We start from the raw sequence: 23,564 nt of genomic DNA on the forward strand, positions 1-23,564 counted from the left end.
TCATTCTGGACAAAAGCGGATGGCTTCCACCACGTTGTCGCGACGGCATGAGGATCAATATCATCTTCTGGAAATCCCTTTGTGGTGCTTGATCAGAAACTGAGAGCCACAGCGAAAGCACTACAGAGTTGGGCTGACAAGTGGATCGGCAATGTTAAATTCCAGATAGGCCTAGCTCTTGAGCTCATCAAGCAACTCGATGTGGCAGCGGAATCAAGAGCGTTATCGGAGGAGGAGAGGTCCTTGCGGAGATTGCTCAAAAACTCCTAGGTCTTTGCTCGCTGGAAAGGACGATCGCACGACAACGATCACGCATGCTATGGCTTAAGGAAGGGGATGCTAGCACGGAGTTCTTCCACCAGCATGCAAACCACAGGCGGAGGAAGAACGTGATCATGACCATCAACACGGAGAGTGGTATATGCACCGGGCACGAGGAAATCGCGACTGCCACCGACGCCTACTATGAGAACATCCTGGGAAAGGCCCCGCACCGCGACTTTGGTCTGGACCTCGACGCACTTGACTTGACCAACCTAGATCTCCAACACCTTGAGGCTCCTTTTTCTGAACTGGAGGTGGGCAACATAATCAAATCCATGCCCAAGGACAAGGCCCTCGGCCCGGACGGTTTCACCGGACGATTTTACGCCGCATGCTGGGATATCATCAAAAGGGATTTCATGCGCGCATTGGACTGTTTCTACAAAGGAGATGTTCGTGGAATGCAGGCCATCAACAAAGCCTTGATCACTTTGCTCCCCAAAAAAGATGGGGCGAGCGAACTGGCAGACTTCAGGCCCGTTAGCTTAATGCATGGTATCGTCAAGATCTTTGATAAGATTCTTTCAGTAAGGGCCACCGCGGATCTCCCAAGGCTAGTGGGGATGCACCAGAGCGCATTCATACGTGGGCGATCGCTCCATGACAACTACATGCTCGTCCAATGCATGGCCAGAAAGCTGCACGCATTGAAGCACCCGACTGCATTGATCAAACTCGACATATCAAAAGCTTTTGACACGATCCAGTGGGCTTTCATCATGGAGGTGTTGAGAAAACTTGGCTTTGGGCAGCGGTGGATGTCCTGGATCGTCGGCCTCCTGTCTATGGCATCCACCAGAGTCTTAATAAATGGCATCCCAGGAGCGCCTATTTCCAACCGCAGAGGCCTGAGGCAAGGCGGATCCCTCTCCCCATGATGTTCATCATGATGATGGAGCCGCTCCACCGCTTGTTCTCCTTAGCGGACAGAGAAGGGATGCTCACACCTCTCACTAGGCAGGGCTCAAGTCAACGGGTCTCCTTCTTTGCGGACGATGTTGTCCTCTTCGTCAAGCCGGAGATCACTGACTTACACATATGCAAGGCAATATTTGAGCTGTTTGGTGGAGCATCTGGCCTGCGGATTAACATGGCTAAAACTGCCGCCATGCCAATTCGATGTTCAGACGAGCAAACAGGGTGGATCTCTGAGATTCTGGGATGTCAGATTGGGTCTTTTCCTTGTCGCTACCTAGGCCTGCCATTGAGTCTGCGACGTCTATCTGCGGCCCAGCTTCAGGATCTGGTTAATCAAGTGGCCGCCGGATTGCCGACATGGAGAGGAGCTTCTCTTCCAATCAGCAGCAGGCTAATTCTTGTCAAATCCGTGTTGTGCGCAATCCCGATCCATGCCATGCTCGGCCAGTGTCTTCCCCCAAAGACGATCAAGGCAATCGTCAAGATCTGTAGGGGCTTCCTTTGGTGCGGGAAAGAGGAGGCTAACGGTGGACAATGTAAGGTGGCTTGGAGGGATGTTTGTGCGCCCAAGTGGGCTGGAGGTCTTGGCATACCTGACCTGCGCTGTCTCAACTCTGCGCTCCAAGCACGCTGGGCATGGCTTCAACGCATGGACAGGTCACGCCCATGGAAAGGCTTCGAGATCAGCATCTCTGAGGAAGCGCGTTCAATCTTCAAAACAACCACAACCGCACAGGTGGGAGATGGCAAGGAGACCCTGTTTTGGGAGGACCGATGGCTCCAAGGTCTTAGGGTTCAAGAGCTGGCTCCAATAGTATATGCGAGGATCCCGCGGCGCATTCGGGAAGTTAGGACAGTCCATGATGCTATACAGGGTGGATCTTGGGCGCTCGAGGTCGGTCCAGACATGGATGAGGAGACACTGCAGGAAGTCCTTCTTCTCTGGGACAGGATGACGCCAACCATGCTTGCAGTGGATGCTCGAGATCAAGTCCGATGGGCCTGGGAGGAGGACGGCAACTACTCCGCGCGATCGGCGTATGCCTCCAAGTTCTGGGGCCTTGAGGTGGCGGCTTATGCGGACACGGCCTGGAAATCTAAGGCCCCTTTACAGTGCAGGTTTTTCACCTGGCTTGCCTCACGGAATAGGTGTTGGACCTCCGATCGCTTGGCAAGGCGCGACCTTCCTCACCAGCCGGCATGTCCCTTCTGTGACCAGGACGTGGAAATGATCAATCACATTCTGGTGTCGTGTGTCTTTGCGCCATTATTGCATATGGCACTAGAGGCCCTGCATAAGCCGCAGTGGATGCCGGCACCAGATGCGGAGTTGATACCCTGGTGCAATTCTTGCACGGCGACAGACATAAAGGCCAAGGACAGACACACCATACTATCCCTAGGGTTATGGGAACTATGGAAACATCGGAATGCCATCGTCTTCGACGGAGTGACTCCCTCTGCTACAATCGTGATTGCCAACATGGAGAAGGAAGGTAGAACGTGGAGCGCCGCTGGCCTCTTTAAAGGTGATTTCGCCGCCTTCTTCGAAGGCCTAGCTGGGTGGGTTAGAGAGAGAAACTAGTTTCCCTAAGCAGAGGCGTTCGTGCGGTGGACTCTTGCATGTAACATGATGTAAGAATACTATGTGGATGGGGCTCTTTCTCCTCTCCTTTCTCTAATATATAATCCGCACACTCGTGCGTATTCTAGAAAAAAAATGTCGCGAGTAACTAGCTGTCTCCCTTCGACGAACGGAGGAGTCCATATGGGCTTGATTGGGGATGGTCCAACTAGTACACGTCGGCGGCCTGGGCAGGCGCCTTTTTATGAACGACAAAAAACATCTTCCTTTTTACTTCTGCTTTGAACTTTCTTTCCTGTTTGTCCAAACTTATTAAAAGGATTACTTGATTGGATATAACGATACTATGCATTTTTGAGAATTAATTTGAACAATTCTTGAAACTTCATACTCTCTCCATTCCTAAATATAAGTCTTTTTAGAGATTTCAAAAAAAACTACATACAAAGCAAAATGAGTGAACCTACACTCTAAAATATGTCTATATACATCTGTATATAGACCATGTTGAAATTTTTAAAAAGACTTATATTTAGAATTGGAGGGAGTATTTGAGAAAATAAATATAGCCACTAAATCCAAGCTGATGACATACGGAAATGATAACTACAGGTTTCACACACTAGAACACTCACATAAATATGTCATGTCTCACATCACAGACACATAGAAATTGAAAATCGGTAATATAAATTTAAAACTAGAACATAAGTTGTTTAGGCATGTTGCGAGTAACTAGCTGTCTCCCTTCGATGAATTAAGGTGCATCTCTATGCCATATTGCTGCATAAAGACGAAAACAACTTGTGAGAAAATACCGACGACAAAACCAGACAACAAACGTAACATAAACATATAAAACTTACTTTGGATTTTCGCTGCATGTTTGCCTGTTATGACCTGGTTTGTGGCATATGCCGCACAAACGATCACTTTTCTCGCCAAATGCTTTTGGTCTACCATTTTTCGTCACTTCTGGGGCCCCTTTTGCACGGCCTTTTCGAGTTTGCTTAGGTGCACCATTCGTGCAAACTTTTAGAGGATCACCAATAACAACTGCATCTCGTTGACACTCACATGCCTCCTCCTTCATAGAACTTCTGTGGCCATCTGCTTCATTATCAGGGGCATCTTTATTCGATATTATATCCTGGAAAGTTTTCTTTAACTTATCGAACAAAAATGGGTTATTGGCTGCAACATGGCAAGCTTTTGCTCCTAATATTCTCAGCTCACTATACCGAGCTCGCTCCACTGCTGACAAACCCCAGCCAAACAGATCGCTCGTGCGCTCGGCAGGCAGGCCATCTCTCGCCATTTTGGACAACCTTTGAAGGACACAACAATTAGGAATTTCAGATAATTTGAGATGATTCAGTACACGCAGAATGTGTTTGCTTACCTATGGTGTCTAAGTATCTCTTCTCAATGCAGAAGCAATTTCATGCACAAGTGGCTGCTGAACTTACTAGACATGCATGAAGCATATGGTGCTCTCCTCGGTAAGTGATTTACCCATTTATATCTGTTTTGGCCTGATCCCAGACCTTGGCTACAGTCCATGTAAACCTTGTGTTAAACAACGGAATGCACAAATTATAACTTCCTCACATTGTTGTTGTGCCTTATGTTTTGTGAGGAATATTTTGAGGAAAACATATATGTAGTGCGGGCAATTTAACTTACTCCCTCCATCCATTTTTACAAGGTCTAACTCCAAATTTAACGTACAATGACTGCCTCGCCCGCCGGGGACGGCGCAAAGGGGGGCGCACTGTAGCCATGCTTGCTTGTCGATGGAGGTTGACTTTTTGGGACTGGCCGGCATGCACTAGCCGGCTAGCTGGCACCTGGCCGGGTCGCGCTGGAAAGCCGACCAGGGGCGAGCCGGATTGAGGGGCGTTGCCAGCCCTGATATTTTTAAAAATGATTCGGGTTTCGTTGCCTGCTCGAGGGGGCCATCCCCCTGACAGTAGTCCCCCAAGCTGTGAAGACTCGCCGGCTCTAAGCAGGGGGGCCTTTTGTTGGTGCAAGGTCGGCCGATTGCCTTTTCTTGAGGGCGTGTTGTGACGGTTTTTGTCCGGATTTCCGTAAATTAACTGGGCAATTCTATTCTATTTTTTTAATAAATCAGGCCCTAAGGGACCATATCTCCAAAAATAATAATAAATGTGCTCTGGATTGTATGAAAATCATCCAATTTTCATGTAATTTGTTTGATTTGTTGAAACCCGGCTTAAAATGTATACGTGTAGCATTGGATGGCCAGCTCCTGCATCAGTGTCTGCGGATGGATGCCAAAGCAAATTTAAGGGTTGGAGACACCCTCACATAAAAAGATTACTAACAAGTCTCTGTACGGAATTCATATCAAAATATAGCAATATTTGTTTGCCATTACAAAAGAAAGCTAGTAACCCTATCAATTAAATAAATTTTAGCTGCACGGCTGTGATTCAACAGTATGATGGGACTTAAGCAAGGCAAGTAAAGGACTCTTCCTCATCCTTGAAAACACAATAATAACCATGAAATAGTAACTTTGAAAACTTTACTCCCTCATAATATGAAAGAGTTATTGATAAAGTAATAAACATGCTAACATAATACTCCCTCCGTCTAGGTGTGTAAGTCACCTTACAAAAACCAAATAATCTCAAAACACTTAGGCACGGTACATTAAGGGGTTGTTTGGATTGTAACTATGTTTGCTTATGTTGCCACATTATTTTTTGCCACACTTGTCACACTTGCCTAACTTGAGTTGCTCAAATTGTTAGCCATACTTTGGCTTGCCTAAGGGAATCTTGTCACATTTTTTGTGTCTATGATATATGGGGTTCACTGTTCATAAAAAATATATTCTTGCCTTAGGTGTGGCTAGAACTAAACACCACCTAACTTGCTCAAACTTGCCTAAGGTGGGGTGTGGCAAAGTGTGGCAATATGTGGCTGGAAACCAAACAGCCCCTAACTCCCTCCTCGTTTCTTGTTTTGTGACATATCAACCAATAAAAGATGTGAGTCGTGCATGCTTTCAATGACTTGAGACTATCAAACATGACATGCAGTGGTTAGGGCCCGTTTGGTTTCAAATAAGTCACCAACTTATAAGTCGAAAAGTGAAAAAAAAGTGACTTATTTTACCAAACAGACCCAACTTATAAGTTATAAGTTGCTCCACCCCAACTTAAAACTTATAAGTTATTCCATTTACATGGGTCCCACCACCTTTATATAAAAAAACAAGGTGAGGAGGTGTGGTCAGGTAACAACCAAACAGACGCGACTTATAAGTCACTATAAGTCAGGTGACTTATTGAAACCAAACAGGCCATTAGTTCATTGCATGCAATGCTATTAATTAGCAAAAAAACATTAAGTTTTTTCGTTTTCCTCTGTTTTGGTCGCGGTGTACAACGTAAGATGACTTACACACCCAGACGGAGGGAGTAATTTGACAGAAAGATCACTAGTTGACCATGCTAACATGTTGGTAATCTGACTGAAAAATGGGATCGCAGGCGTATACCGGTGTACCTTTTGATGGATGGAAGAGTTAGAGGCGGCGGGGTCAAGCGGGGACGTTCGTCTGTTGTATCAAGCGGCAGACCGGCGGTGTTCATCAGTTGAGGGAGTGGACGGCGTCGCCTGCCGACCGACGACGACTGGCGGCGGTGCTTTGCGAACGTGGAGCGGCGATAGGTGCTGCCCTAATCGATCTGCTCGTAAAAAAACATGTTGGGCCGTACAGGTAACGCTCGTTATATAGGCGTACGTACGGGCTAACAGGCCAATCAGTCCACCCTTCCACGATGGGCTAACAGGCTGCACTGGTTGGCTCGAGTGCAAGCTTTAGTGTTTTGGGCTTCTATTCAGTTTTTATCTACGGTAGGCAACAGGTAGCTCTAAAGAAAAAACAAATTCTAACAAGAAAGTATGCGTCAAATAGTTTTTTTCTTTTTGAGGGGATGCGTTAAATAGTTGAGGCTGCGCACATGGTCAGGTCTAGTGACTAGTGGGTCAGGACACTCTTAATGCACTCCCTTGGGCAGATTTCCTTTTCTTCAGTTTATATAGATGGATTGCCTTGATTTTTTTATCTTTATATGGATTTTAATATTTTATATTTTTTTGAGAAATAACTAAATAAATTTTATCATCTATTAAAAAAATTAGCATATGGAAATATTATATGAAAACGATATCAGCATATATTAAAAATGCTTACTGTATATTAAAAAAATGTTCCACATACTTTACTAAAATATTCATTGTGCATATAAAAAGTGTTCACCATATATTAAAAAAATCATTGTACAGAAATTTGTAAAAAAGGAAAAGTGAAAAGTGAAAGAAAAAAGGAGGAAAAGAAAAAACATAATAAACAAGAAAATAAAGGGGAAAAATAATAAGTGAAAATATCAACTAAAAACCAGAAGGACTGGAAGATAAAGAAAACCCCGTATAAGAAAGAAAAACAAAAATATAAATGAAAACAATAAAGGAACATTGAGATCTCACAGAAAAAACTGGAAGAAAAATATAAGCCAGGAAAAAACAGTAAATAGTGGAAAGAGACTGAGAACACGACTATAAAAAACAAAAAGGCGGAAAAGAAGCAATCACAACTGAAAACACGACTATACTCATTGCTGAGGAACATTTCCCCTTATACTCATTGCTGCCTGAACGTAGTTCCAACTCCCTCTTCATGAATTATTTCCCACCGTATGAAAGAACATGCTACCATGATGGTCTCGATGGTGGGGTTAGGAACAGTTATCTGAATGTCATCTGGACGCTCAGAACAGACCAGTTCTTTCAACGCCGCTGCTCCAGATCGGTTGCTTCAGTTTTTCGTTTTTCACAAGACATTTCTGTGATAAGCAGTTAATCTGCTAGGAAAATATGAGTTCGATAGGTTACCTAACCTGTTATGTACAGTACCTGTAATTTGTAGAGGCAGAGTAGTCACAAATCCATTGTCGTCCAGCCCGGTTAGGATACCTGGCTTTCACCCAGGCGACCCGGGTTCAAATCCCGGCAATGGAGCACTTTTTTTCTTTTCATTTTACCTCGCTCTTTATGTTGGTAGGATGTTGGGTGTCCTGAACATGTTGTGGAATATCCTCGCATTCCAAATAGTCCAACCAACAAGCGTCATTAGGAGGCCATTGCTTACCTATGCACCATCGTCCTGCTAGACATGTTTGTCTACCACTCTTTTATCAATCATCTACCGGCCAAGTGGCAATATCCTCTATTTGGAGCCAATTTTTCAACATTTTCCAAAGTCTCGACATGTAACGGCACTTGTAGAAGAGGTGCACCACGAACTCCTGCTCTCTCTGCACAACGGGCAAAGTCTGCAATTGTCCCAATCTTGCTTGGCCAAGCGGTCGGCAGTTAATACACGATTTTGAATTGGTAGCTTCATCATAACATTATATGCAAAGGGGGACTGATGCTAAACAGTAGACTCCAAGCAAGTATTCTGATGGCCAGCACGGTTTTGTTTTGCTACTAAAAGTAACATAATAATTCCTCTAAAAAAAGCAACATAATAATTGTCTAGCTTCACAAGAAAACACACATAAACTGTTGCTATTGCTAATACAAGTGTAGATTCTCTTGTTTCATAACAGTTTCTAAAATTGACATATTAAGGATGGCATTTGTTTACTAGCAAAATCAATGGAAGTGCACAACTTAACTCACAAACAAGCAGACAAACAGTGGACTGCATGTACTGCTACTTCAAGTTGTGAGCCACACTTACACAAAAGATCAAGATTCTACCTTGCTATTTTCAGGACACCCCTTTTTCAGAACTTGAAGCTTGCTTAACAACAAAAATGAGAATATAATGTCAAGGTTGCAGTTGGTAGGCTGGTGCTAACCTACTGGGTGGTGCTCTTTGGTGATCAACATAGACTCAGTAATTATGTACAAACAACAACGACGATGACGACGACGACGACAACGACGACAACAACAACAACAACAACAACAACAACAACAACAACAACAACAACAACTACTACTACTACTACTACTACTACTACTACTACTACTACTACTACTACTACTACTACTACTACTACTACTACTACTACTACTACTACTACTACTACTACTACTACTACTACTACTACTACTACTACTACTACTACTACTACTACTACTACTACTACTACTACTACTACTACTACTACTACTACTACTACTACTACTAGAATTGTATTAACTGGAAACATAATACATGTATGAATACATAGACAAACAGAGTGTCACTAGTATGCCTCTACTTGACTAGCTCGTTGATCAAAGATGGTTATGTTTCCTAACCATAGACATGAGTTGTCATTTGATTGACGAGATCACATCATTAGGAGAATGATGTGATTGACATGACATATTCCGTTAGCATAGCACTTGATTGTTTAGTTTGTTGCTATTGCTTTCTTCATGACTTATACATGTTCCTATGACTATGAGATTATGCAACTCCCGTTTACCAGAGGAACACTTTGTGTGCTACCAAACGTCACAACGTAACTGGGTGATTATAAAGGTGCTCTACAGGTGTCTCCGAAGGTATTTGTTGGGTTGACATATTTTGATATTAGGATTTGTCACTCCGATTGTCGGAGAGGTATCTCTGGGCCCTCTCGGTAATGCACATCACTTAAGCCTTGCAAGCATTGCAACTAACGAGTTAGTTGCGGGATGATGTATTACGGAACGAGTAAGAGACTTGCCGGCAATGAGATTGAACTAGGTATTGAGATACCGACGACCTAATCTCGGGCAAGTAACATACCGATGACAAAGGGAACAACGTATGTTGTTATGCGGTCTGACCGATAAAGATCTTCGTAGAATATGTGGGAGCCAATATGAGCATCCAGGTTCCGCTATTGGTTATTGACCAGAGACATGTCTCGGTCATGTCTACATAGTTCTCGAACCCGTAGGGTCCGCACGTGAAAGTTTCGGTGACGATTGTATTACTAGTTTATGTGATTTGATGTACCGAAGGTAGTTCGGAGTCCCGGATGAGATCGGGGACATGACGAGGAGTCTCGAAATGGTCGAGATGTAAAGATCGATATATTGGACGACTATATTCGGACATCGGAAAGGTTTCGAGTGATTCGGGTATTTTCGGGGGTACCGGAGAGTTACGGGAATACGAGGGGGAAGTAATGGGCCTCATGGGCCAAGTGGTGGAAGAGAGGAGGCAGGGCGCGCCCCCCCCCCTAGCCCAAACCGAATTGGACTAGGGGGCCGGCCCCCCTTTCCTCTTTTAATTTCCTCCTTCTCCTTCTCCTCCTTCCTTTCCTCCTCCTAGTAGGAGTAGGAAAGGGGAGTCCTACTCCTACTAGGAGGAGGACTCCTCCTCCTGGCGCGCCCATAGAGGGCCGGCCGGCCTCCCCCCTTGATCCTTTATATATAGGGGCAGGGGGGCACCTCTATACACACAAGTTGATCAGTTGATCTCTCCCAGCCGTGTGCGGTGCCCCCCTCCATCATATTCCACCTCGGTCATATCGTAGCGGTGCTTAGGCGAAGCCCTACGTCGGTAGCAACATCATCATCGTCACCACGCCGTCGTGCTGACGAAACTCTCCCGTGAAGCTCTGCTGGATCAGAGTTCACGGGACGTCATCGAGCTGAACGTGTGCTGAACTCGAAGGTGCCGTGCGTTCGGTACTTGGATCGGTCGGATCGTGAAGACGTACGACTACATCAACCGCGTTGTGCTAACGCTTCGTCTTTCGGTCTACGAGGGTACATGGACAACACTCTCCCCTCTCGTTGCTATGCATCACCATGATCTTGTGTGTGCGTAGGAAAATTTTGAAATTACTACGTTCCCCAACACTACGAGTTCTGCACACGTTCAACTTGATGACGTCCCTCGAACTCCGATCCAGCCGAGCTTTGTGGGAGAGTTCCGTCAGCATGACGGCGTGATGACGATGTTGATGTTCTACCGTCACAGGGCTTCGCCTAAGCACCGCTAGAATATTATCAAGGTGGACTACGGTGGAGAGGGGCACCGCACACGGCTAAAAGATCCAAGAGATCATTTGTTGTGTCTATGGGGTGCCCCTCTCCTCCGTATATAAAGGAGGGGAGGAGAGGGCCGGCCAAGGGGAGTAGGCGCGCCCAAGGGGGGGAGTCCTACTCCCACCGGGAGTAGGACTCCTCCTTTTCCTATTTGGAGAGGGAGAGGGAAGGAAGAGGAAGGAGGGAGGAAGGAAAGGGGGGCCGGCCCCCTTCCCAATTCGGATTGGGCTTGGGCGGGGGGCGTCCCCTCCCTTGCTCCTTTTCCCGCCTTTCCACTAAAGCCCATTAAGGCCCATATACCTCCCGGGGGGTTCCGATAACCTCCCGGTGCTCCGGTATTATCCCAATCTCACCCGGAACCATTCCGGTATCCAAATATAGTCGTCCAATATATCGATCTTCACATCTTGAACATTTCGAGACTCCTCGTCATGTCCATGATCACATCCGGGACTCTGAACTACCTTCGGTACATCAAAAAACCATAAACTCATAACATAACCATCATCGAACTTTAAGCGTGCAGACCCTACGGGTTCGAGAACTATGTAGACATGACCGAGACACGTCTCCGGTCAATAACCAATAGCGGAACCTGGATGCTCATATTGGCTCCTACATATTCTACGAAGATCTTTATCGGTCAAACCGCATAACAACATACATTGTTCCTTTTGTCATCGGTATGTTACTTGCCCGAGATTCGATCGTCGGTACCTCAATACTGTCGGGGATATACCCCGCGGTATGACCCAGCCGGAATCATGACCCGGCCGGGCTTGGCGACTCACCAGAGACCTGGCTGGAGCTTGGCAACTCACTGGCGATCCGCCCGGACATGGCGGTTTACATGTAACCCGCCTGGACATTGTGACTCACTGGAGACCCGGCGGGAGGATCAGACGGATGACAAGGCCCAAGGCCTAGCTGGCTGGCTTATACTCTGGTGGGCCGGCTTAAGTGGAAAGGGATGACGAATATTTCCTTTACGAGGAAGCAAGACCCGGACTTGTATTCAACTTGAGAGAAAGGATAGACTAGTCCTAGTCCTACTAGGACTCCACATGTAACCCGCCCCTTCAACATATATAAGGAGGGGCAGGGTGATGGGGAACGCAGTAATTTCAAAAAAATTCCTACGCACACGCAAGATCATGGTGATGCATAGCAACGAGAGGGGAGAGTGTTGTCTACGTACCTACGCAGACCGACTGCGGAAGCGTTGACGCAACATAGAGGAAGTAGTCGTACGTTTCCCCGATCCGACCGATCCAAGCACCGTTACTCCGGCACCTCCGAGTTCTTAGCACAAGTACAGCTCGATGACGATCCCCAGGCTCCAATCCAGCAAAGCGTCGGGGAGGAGTTCCGTCAGCACGACGGCGTGGTGACGATCTTGATGTTCTACTATCGCAGGGCTTCGCCTAAGCACCGCTACAATATGATCGAGATGGAATATGGTGGCAGGGGGCACCGCACACGGCTAAGGAACGATCTCAAGGATCAACTTGTGTGTCTAGAGGTGCCTCCCTGCCCTCGTATATAAAGGATCCAAGGGGGAGGGAGCGGCCGGCTAGGAGGAGGGCGCAGGAGGAGTCCTACTCCTACCGGGAGTAGGACTCCCCCCCCCCCAATCCTAGTTGGAATAGGATTCCCCGAGGGGGAAAGAGAGAGAGGGTGGCCGGCCACCTCTCCTTGTCCTAATAGGACTAGGGGAGGGGGGAGGCGTGCGGCCCACCTTGGGCTGCCCCTTTCTCCTTTCCACTAAAGCCCACTAAGGCCCATATAGATCCCGGGGGGTTCCGGTAACCTCCCGGTACTCCGGTAAAATCTCGATTTCACCCGGAACACTTCCAATATCCAAACATAGGCTTCCAATATATCAATCTTTATGTCTCGACCATTTCGAGACTCCTCGTCATGTCCGTGATCACATCCGGGACTCTGAACAAACTTCGGTACATCAAAATGCATAAACTCATAATAACTGTCATCGTAACGTTAAGCGTGCGGACCCTACGGTTCGAGAATAATGCAGACATGACTGAGACACATCTCCGGTCAATAACCAATAGCGGGACCTGGATGCCCATATTGGCTCCTACATATTCTACGAAGATCGTTATCGGTCAGACCGCATAACAACATACGTTGTTCCCTTTGTCATCGGTATGTTACTTGCCCGGGATTCGATCGTCGGTATCCAATACCTAGTTCAATCTCGTTACCGGCAAGTCTCTTTACTCGTTCCGTAATACATCATCTCGCAACTAACTCATTGGCTGCAATGCTTGCAAGGCTTATGTGATGTGTATTACCGAGAGGGCCCAGAGATACCTCTCCGACAATCGGAGTGACAAATCCTAATCTTGAAATACGCCAACCCAACATCTACCTTTGGAGACACCTGTAGAGCTCCTTTATAATCACCCAGTTACGTTGTGACGTTTGGTAGCACACAAAGTGTTCCTCCGGTAAACGGGAGTTTCATAATCTCATAGTCACAGGAACATGTATAAGTCATGAAGAAAGCAATAGCAACATACTAAACGATCGGGTGCTAAGCTAATGAAATGGGTCATGTCAATCAGATCATTCAACTAATGATGTGACCCCGTTAATCAAATAACAACACCTTGTTCATGGTTAGGAAACATAACCATCTTTGATTAACGAGCTAGTCAAGTAGAGGCATACTAGTGACACTAAGTTTGTCTATGTATTCACACATGTATTATGTTTCCGGTTAATACAATTCTAGCATGAATAATAAACATTTATCATGATATAAGGAAATAAATAATAACTTTATTATTGCCTCTAGGGCATATTTCCTTCAGTCTCCCACTTGCACTAGAGTCAATAATCTAGATTACACAGTAATGATTCCAACACCCATGGAGCCTTGGTGCTGATCATGTTTTGCTCGTGGAAGAGGCTTAGTCAACGGGTCTGCAACATTCAGATCCGTATGTATCTTGCAAATCTCTATGTCTCCCACCTAGACTAGATCCCGGATGGAATTGAAGCGTCTCTTGATGTGCTTTGTCCTCTTGTGAAATCTGGATTCCTTTGCCAAGGCAATTGCACCAGTATTGTCACAAAAGATTTTCATTGGACCCGATGCACTAGGTATGACACCTAGATTGGATATGAACTCCTTCATCCAGACTCCTTCGTTCGCTGCTTCCGAAGCAGCTATGTACTTCGCTTCACATGTAGATCCCGCTACGACGCTTTGTTTAGAACTACACCAACTGACAGCTCCACCGTTTAATGTAAACACATATCCGGTTTGCGATTTAGAATCGTCCAGATCAGTGTCAAAGCTTGCATCAACGTAACCTTTTACGGTGAGCTCTTTGTCACCTCCATATACGAGAAACATATCCTTAGTCCTTTTCAGGTATTTCAGGATGTTCTTGACCGCTGTCCAGTGATCCACTCATGGATTACTTTGGTACCTCCCTGCTAAACTTATAGCAAGGCACACATCAGGTCTGGTACACAACATTGCATACATGATAGAGCCTATGGCTGAAGCATAGGGAACATCTTTCATTTTCTCTCTATCTTCTGCAGTGGTCGGGCATTGAGTCTGACTCAACTTCACACCTTGTAACACAGGCAAGAACCCTTTCTTTGCTTGATCCATTTTGAACTTCCTCAAAATCTTGTCAAGGTATGTGCTTTGTGAAAGTCCAATTAAGCGTCTTGATCTATCTCTATAGATCTTTATGCCTAATATGTAAGCAGCTTCACCAAGGTCTTTCATTGAAAAACTCTTATTCAAGTATCCCTTTATGCTATCCAGAAATTTTATATCATTTCCAATCAGTAATATGTCATCCACATATAATATCAGAAATGCTACAGAGCTCCCACTCACTTTCTTGTAAATACAGGCTTCTCCAAAAGTCTGTATAAAATCAAATGCTTTGATCACACTATCAAAGCGTTTATTCCAACTCCGAGAGGCTTGCACCAGTCCATAAATGGATTGCTGGAGCTTGCACACTTTGTTAGCTCCCTTTGAATTGACAAAACCTTCTAGTTGCATCATATACAACTCTTCTTCCAGAAATCCATTCAGGAATGCAGTTCTGACATCCATCTGCCAAATTTCATAATCATAAAATGCGGCAATTGCTAACATGATTCGGACAGACTTAAGCATCGCTACGGGTGAGAAGGTCTCATTGTAGTCAACCCCTTGAACTTGTCGAAAACCTTTTGCGACAAGTCGAGCTTTGTAGACAGTAACATTACCATCAGCGTCAGTCTTCTTCTTGAAGATCCATTTATTCTCAATTGCTTGCCGATCATCGGGCAAGTCAACCAAAGTCCATACTTTGTTCTCATACATGGATCACATCTCAGATTTCATGGCTTCAAGCCACTTTGCGGAATCTGGGCTCACCATCACTTCTTCATAGTTCGTAGGTTCATCATGATCTAGCAGCATGATTTCCAGAACAGGATTACCGTACCACTCTGGTGCGGATCTCGCTCTGGTTGATCTACGAGGTTCAGTAGTATCTTGTCCTGAAGTTTCATGATCATCATCATTAGCTTCCTCACTAATTGGTATAGGTGTCGCAAAAACAGTTTTCTGTGATGTACTACTTTCCAATAAGGGAGCAGGTACAGTTACCTCATCAAGTTCTACTTTCCTCCCACTCACTTCTTTCGAGAGAAACTCCTTCTCTAGAAAGAATCCATTCTTAGCAACGAATGTCTTGCCTTCGGATCTGTGATAGAAGGTGTACCCAACAGTCTCCTTTGGGTATCCTATGAAGACACATTTCTCCAATTTGGGTTCGAGCTTATCAGGTTGAAGCTTTTTCACATAAGCATCGCAGCCCCAAACTTTAAGAAACGACAACTTTGGTTTCTTGCCAAACCACAGTTCATAAGGCGTCGTCTCAACGGATTTTGATGGTGCCCTATTTAACATGAATGCGGCCGTCTCTAAAGCATAACCCCAAAACGATAGCGGTAAATCAATAAGAGACATCATACATCGCACCATATCTAGTAAAGTATGATTACGACGTTCGGAAACACCATTGCGTTGTGGTGTTCCGGGTGGCGTGAGTTGTGAAACTATTCCACAATTTTTCAAATGTACACCAAACTCGTAACTCAAATATTCTCCTCCACGATCAGATCGTAGAAACTTTATTTTCTTGTTACGATGATTTCAACTTCACTCTGAAATTCTTTGAACTTTTCAAATGTTTCAGACTTATGTTTCATTAAGTAGATATACCCATATCTGCTTAAGTCATCTGTGAAGGTGAGAAAATAACGATATCCACCACGAGCCTCAATATTCATCGGACCATATACATCTGTATGTATGATCTCCAACAAATCTGTTTCTCTCTCCATAGTACCGGAGAACGGTGTTTTAGTCATCTTGCCCATGATGCACGGTTCGCAAGTACCAAGTGATTCATAATCAAGTGGTTCCAAAAGTCCATCAGTATGGAGTTTCTTCATGCGCTTTATACCAATATGACCTAAACGGCAGTGCCACAAATAAGTTGCACTGTCATTATCAACTCTGCATCTTTTGGCTTCAACATTATGAATATGTGTGTTACTACTATCGAGATTCATCAAAAATAGACCACTTCTCAAAGGTGCATGACCATAAAAGATATTACTCATATAAATAGAACAACCATTATTCTCTGATTTAAATGAATAACCGTCTCGCATCAAACAAAATCCAGATATAATGTTCATGCTCAACGCCGGCACCAAATAACAATTATTTAGGTCTAATATTAATCCCGAGGGTAGATGTAGAGGTAGCGTGCCGACCGCGATCACATCGACTTTGGAACCGTTTCCCACGCGCATCGTCACCTCGTCCTTCGCCAGTGTTCGCTCAATCCGTAGTCCCTGTTTCGAGTTGCAAATATTAGCAACAGAACCAGTATCAAATACCCAGGTGCTACTGCGAGCTCTAGTAAGGTACACATCAATAACATGTATATCACATATACCTTTGTTCACCTTGCCATCCTTCTTATCCGCCAAATACTTGGGGCAGTTCCGCTTCCAGTGACCAGTCTGCTTGCAGTAGAAGCACTCGGTTTCAGGCTTAGGTCCAGACTTGGGTTTCTTCTCCTGAGCAGCAACTTGCTTGCTGTTCTTTTTGAAGTTCCCCTTCTTCTTCCCTTTGCCCTTTTTCTTGAAACTAGTGGTCTTGTTAACCATCAACACTTGATGCTCCTTCTTGATTTCTACCTCCGCAGCTTTCAGCATTGCAAAGAGCTCGGGAATAGTCTTGTTCATCCCTTGCATATTATAGTTCATCACGAAGCTCTTGTAGCTTGGTGGCAGTGATTGGAGAATTCTGTCAATGACGCAATCATCTGGAAGATTAACTCCCATCTGAATCAAGTGATTATTATACCCAGACATTTTGAGTATATGCTCACTGACAGAACTGTTCTCCTCCATCTTGCAGCTATAGAACTTATTGGAGACTTCATATCTCTCAATCCGGGCATTTGCTTGAAATATTAACTTCAACTCCTGGAACATCTCATATGCTCCATGACGTTCAAAATGTCGTTGAAGTCCCAATTCTAAGCCGTAAAGCATGGCACATTTAACTATCGAGTATTCATCAGCTTTGCTCTGCCAGACGTTCATAACATCTGGTGTTGCTCCAGCAGCAGGCCTGGCACCCAGCGGTGCTTCTAGGACGTAATTCTTCTGAGCAGCAATGAGGATAATCCTCAAGTTACGGACCCAGTCCGTGTAATTGCTACCATCATCTTTCAACTTTGCTTTCTCAAGGAACGCATTAAAATTCAACGGAACAACAGCACGAGCCATCTATCTACGATCAACATAAACAAGCAAGATACTATCAGGTACTAAGTTCATGATAAGTTTAAGTTCAATTAATCAAATTACTTAAGAACTCCCACTTAGATAGACATCCCTCTAATCTTCTAAGTGATCACGTGATCCAAATCAACTAAACCATAACCGATCATCACGTGAGATGGAGTAGTTTTCAGTGGTGAACATCGTTATGTTGATCATATCTACTATATGATTCACGCTCGACCTTTCGGTCTCTGTGTTCCGAGGCCATATCTGCATATGCTAAGCTCGTCAAGTTTAACCTGAGTATTCTGCGTGTGCAAAACTGGCTTGCACCCGCTGTAGATGGACGTAGAGCTTATCACACCCGATCATCACGTGGTGTCTGGGCACGACGAACTTTGGCAACGGTGCATACTCAGGGAGAACACTTCTTGATAATTTAGTGAGAGATCATCTTATAATGCTACCGTCAATCAAAGCAAGATTAGATGCATAAAAAGATAAACATCACATGCAATCAATATAAGTGATATGATATGGCCATCATCATCTTGTGCTTGTGATCTCCATCTCCGAAGCACCGTCATGATCACCATCGTCACCGGCGCGACACCTTGATCTCCATCGTAGCATCGTTGTCGTCTCGCCAATCTTATGCTTCCACGACTATCGCTACCGCTTAGTGATAAAGTAAAGCATTACATCGCGATTGCATTGCATACAATAAAGCGACAACCATATGGCTCCTGCCAGTTGCCGATAACTCGGTTACAAAACATGATCATCTCATACAATAAAATTCAGCATCATGCCTTGACCATATCACATCACAACATGCCCTGCAAAAACAAGTTATACGTCCTCTACTTTGTTGTTGCAAGTTTTACGTGGCTGCTACGGGCTTAAGCAAGAACCAATCTCACCTACGCATCAAAACCACAACGATGGTTTGTCAAATAGACTCCGTTTTAACCTTCGCAAGGACCGGGCGTAGCCACACTTGGTTCAACTAAAGCTGGAGAGACTGTCGCCCGCAAGCCACCTATGTGCAAAGCACGTCGGGAGAACCAGTCTCGCGTAAGCGTACGCGTAATGTCGGTCCGGGTCGTCTCGTCCAACAATACCGCCGAACCAAAGTATGACATGCTGGTAGGCAGTATGACTTATATCGCCCACAACTCACTTGTGTTCTACTCGTGCATATAACATCAAACCATAAAACCTAGGCTCGGATGCCACTGATGGGGAACGCAGTAATTTCAGAAAATCTCCTACGCACATGCAAGATCATGGTGATGCATAGCAACGAGAGGGGAGAGTGTTGTCTATGTACCTACGCAGACCGACTGCGGAAGCGTTGACGCAACATAGAGGAACTAGTCGCACGTTTCCCCGATCCGACCGATCCAAGCACCGTTACTCCGGCACCTCCGAGTTCTTAGCACACGTACAGCTCGATGACGATCCCCGGGCTCCGATCCAGCAAAGCGTCGGGGAGGAGTTCCGTCAGCACGACGGCGTGGTGACGATCTTGATGTTCTACTGTCGCAGGGCTTCGCCTAAGCACCACTACAATATGATCGAGGTGGAATATGGTGGCAGGGGGCACCGCACACGGCTAAGGAACGATCTCAAGGATCAACTTGTGTGTCTAGAGGTGCCCCCCTGCCCCCGTATATAAAGGATCCAAGGGGGAGGGGGCGGCCGGCCAGGAGGAGGGCGCAGGAGGGGTCCTACTCCTACCGGGAGTAGGACTCCCCCCCCCCCAATCCTAGTTGGAATAGGATTCCCCGAGGGGGAAAGAGAGAGAGGGTGGCCGGCCACCTCTCCTTGTCCTAATAGGACTAGGGGAGGGGGGAGGCGCGCGGCCCACCTTGGGCTGCCCCTTTCTCCTTTCCACTAAAGCCCACTAAGGCCCATATAGATCCCGGGGGGTTCCGGTAACCTCCCGGTACTCCGGTAAAATCTCGATTTCACCCGGAACACTTCCGATATCCAAACATAGGCTTCCAATATATCAATCTTTATGTCTCGACCATTTCGAGACTCCTCGTCATGTCCGTGATCACATCCGGGACTCCGAACAAACTTCGGTACATCAAAATGCATAAACTCATAATAACTGTCATCGTAACGTTAAGCGTGCGGACCCTACGGTTCGAGAATAATGCAGACATGACTGAGACACATCTCCGGTCAATAACCAATAGCGGGACCTGGATGCCCATATTGGCTCCTACATATTCTACGAAGATCGTTATCGGTCAGACCGCATAACAACATACGTTATTCCCTTTGTCATCGGTATGTTACTTGCCCGGGATTCAATCGTCGGTATCCAATACCTAGTTCAATCTCGTTACCGGCAAGTCTCTTTACTCGTTCCATAATACATCATCTCGCAACTAACTCATTGGCTGCAATGCTTGCAATGCTTATGTGATGTGTATTACCGAGAGGGCCCAGAGATACCTCTCCGACAATCGGAGTGACAAATCCTAATCTTGAAATACGCCAACCCAACATCTACCTTTGGAGACACCTGTAGAGCTCCTTTATAATCACCCAGTTACGTTGTGACGTTTGGTAGCACACAAAGTGTTCCTCCGGTAAACGGGAGTTTCATAATCTCATAGTCATAGGAACATGTATAAGTCATGAAGAAAGCAATAGCAACATACTAAACGATCGGGTGCTAACTAATGAAATGGGTCATGTCAATCAGATCATTCAACTAATGATGTGACCTCGTTAATCAAATAACAACACCTTGTTCATGGTTAGGAAACATAACCATCTTTGATTAATGAGCTAGTCAAGTAGAGGCATACTAGTGACACTAAGTTTGTCTATGTATTCACACATGTATTATGTTTCCGGTTAATACAATTCTAGCATGAATAATAAACATTTATCACGATATAAGGAAATAAATAATAACTTTATTATTGGCTCTAGGGCATATTTCCTTCACAGGGCTCCCCAAAGAGGGACAGAAAATAATCTCTAGGGCCAGACACAAAGGGGGAGCCGGCTTATGCGGCGACCCTCTCATGAGCATAATCAGATCTAGCCACAAACATCATGTAGGGTTATTACCGGATGATGTTTCCCGGGGCCCGAAGCTATCTAAATCCTTGTCTTATGTTGCATCTCTCGATTCCGCTCAACCCCTCTCAAGCTACCACATGTACGCGTTAGCCTCGCGACTAAGTCCTGACACTAGGACATCTGCCGTGACAATTCCACGACAAATATCTAGTTCAATCTCGTTACCGGCAAGTCTCTTTACTCGTTCCGTAACACATCATCCCGCAACTAACTCATTAGTTGCAATGCTTGCAAGGCTTAAGTGATGTGTATTACCGAGTGGGCCCAGAGATACCTCTCCGACAATCGGAGTGACAAATCCTAATCTCGAAATACGCCAACCCAACAAGTACCTCCGGAGACACCTGTAGAGCAACTTTATAATCACCCAGTTATGTTGTGACGTTTGGTAGCACACAAAGTGTTCCTCCAGTAAATGGGAGTTGCATAATCTCATAGTCACAGGAACATGTATAAGTCATGAAGAAAGCAATAGCAACAAAATAAACGATCAAGTGCTAAGCTAACGGAATGGGTCAAGTCAATCACATCATTCTCCTAATGATGTGATCCCATTAATCAAATGACAACTCTTTGTCTATGGCTAGGAAACATAACCATCTTTCATCAACGAGCTAGTTCAAGTAGAGGCATACTAGTGACACTCTGTTTGTCTATGTATTCACACATGTATCATGTTTCCGGTTAATACAATTCTAGCATGAATAATAAACATTTATCATGATATAAGGAAATAAATAATAACTTTATTATTGCCTCTAGGGCATATTTCCTTCAGTCTCCCACTTGCACTAGAGTCAATAATCTAGATTACACAGTTATGATTCTAACACCCATGGAGCCTTGGTGCTGATCATGTTTTGCTCATGGAAGAGGCTTAGTCAATGGGTCTGCAACATTCAGATCCATATGTATCTTGCAAATCTCTATGTCTCCCACCTGGACTTGATCCTGATAACCCACAAGTATAGGGGATCGCAACAACTTCCGAGGGTAGAGTATTCAATCCAAATTTATTGATTCGACACAAGGGGAGCCAAAGAATATTCTCAAGTATTAGCAGCTGAGTTGTCAATTCAACCACACCTGGAAACTTAGTATCTGCAGCAAAGTGTTTAGTAGCAAAGTAATATGATAGTGATGGTAATGGTAACAGAAGAGTAATGAAAGCAAAGTAATGTTTTTGGTATTTTGTAGTGATTGTAACAATAGCAAGGGGAAAGTAAATAAGCGTAAACCAGTATATGGAAAGCTCGTAGGCATTGGATCAATGATGGATAATTATGCTGGATGCGGTTCATCATGTAACAGTCATAACATAGGGTGACACAGAACAAGCTCCAATTCATCAATGTAATGTAGGAATGTATTCCGAATATAGTCATACGTGCTTATGGAAAAGAACTTGCATGACATCTTTTGTCCTACCCTCCCGTGGCAGTGGGGTCCTAATGGAAACTAAGGGATATTAAGGCCTCCTTTTAATAGAGAACCGGAACAAAGCATTAGCACATAGTGAATACATGAACTCCTCAAACTACGGTCATCACCGGTAAGTATCCCGATTATTGTCACTTCAGGGTTAACGGATCATAACACATAATAGGTGACTATAGACTTGCAAGATAGGATCTAGAACTCTCATATATTGATGAAAACATAATAGGTTCAGATCTTAAATCATGGCACTCGGGCCCTAGTGACAAGCATTAAGCATAGCAAAGTCATAGCAACATCAATCTCAGAACATAGCGGATACTAGGGATCAAACCCTAACAAAACTAACTCGATTACATGGTGAATCTCATCCAACCCATCATCGTCCAGCAAGCCTATGATGGAATTACTCACGCACGGCGGTGAGCATCATGAAATTGGTGATGGAGGATGGTTGATGATGATGACGGCGACGAATCCCCCTCTCCGGAGCCCCGAACGGACTCCAGATCAGCCCTCCCGAGAGGTTTTAGGGCTTGGCGGCGGCTCTGTATCATAAAACATGATGATTTCTTCTCTCTTATTTTTTTCTCCCCGAAAGCTGTTATATAGAGTTGGAGTTGGAGTCGGGGGTCTCCAGGGGGCCCATGAGGTAGGGGGCGCGCCCTAGGGGGGGCGCGCCCCCACCCTCGTGGCAAGGGTGTGGGGCCCCTGGTCTTCATCTTTGGCGAGGATTTTTTATTATTTATTGTAAGATATTCCGTGGAGTTTCAGGTCATTCCGAAAACTTTTGTTTCTACACATAAAACAACATCATGGCAATTCTGCTGAAAACAGCGTCAGTCCGGGTTAGTTCCATTCAAATCATACAAGTTAGAGTCCAAAACAAGGGCAAAAGTGTTTGGAAAAGCATATACGATGGAGACGTATCAACTCCCCCAAGCTTAAACCCTTGCTTGTCCTCAAGCAATTCAGTTGACAAACTGAAAGAAATAAAGAAAAACTTTTACAAACTCTGTTTGCTCTTGTTGTTGTAAATTTGTCAAGCTAGCATTCAAGTTTTCAGCAAACATTATAACTAACCATGAAAGGACATGCGGTGCCCCCATGTTTGGTTTTGGTAATTGATGACAATATCTATGGACTAATGGTTGCCTTGAGTTATATTTGAAGGTTTTTGTCCATAGGCTTTTCTTGGAGTACATGTGTTGGTTTCAAGGAGAGTTTGTGTCGACCAAGGTGCTATTCAAGGAAT

At 45.0% G+C, this 23,564-nt stretch overlaps 1 protein-coding gene and 1 non-coding gene across 2 annotated transcripts; one reads left to right on the top strand and one right to left on the bottom strand.

The window, feature by feature from the left end:
* Nucleotides 1-3,456: 3,456 nt before the first annotated feature.
* On the bottom strand, nucleotides 3,457-6,462 carry LOC119355090. The gene is made up of 3 exons (XM_037621894.1): nucleotides 6,368-6,462; nucleotides 3,694-4,155; nucleotides 3,457-3,610 (listed from the first exon to the last, which is right to left on the bottom strand). The coding sequence occupies exons 1-3, from the start codon at nucleotides 6,451-6,453 to the stop codon at nucleotides 3,598-3,600; spliced, it is 561 nt and encodes a 186-aa protein (XP_037477791.1). The 5' UTR covers nucleotides 6,454-6,462; the 3' UTR covers nucleotides 3,457-3,597.
* Nucleotides 6,463-7,808: 1,346 nt separating this feature from the next.
* TRNAE-UUC lies at nucleotides 7,809-7,882 on the top strand. The gene has a single exon. It is a non-coding gene; the product is annotated as a tRNA-Glu (tRNA).
* Nucleotides 7,883-23,564: the final 15,682 nt, after the last annotated feature.

This window comes from Triticum dicoccoides, chromosome 1A, assembly GCF_002162155.2.
Source record: "Triticum dicoccoides isolate Atlit2015 ecotype Zavitan chromosome 1A, WEW_v2.0, whole genome shotgun sequence".
NCBI classification, from domain to species: Eukaryota; Viridiplantae; Streptophyta; class Magnoliopsida; order Poales; family Poaceae; genus Triticum; species Triticum dicoccoides.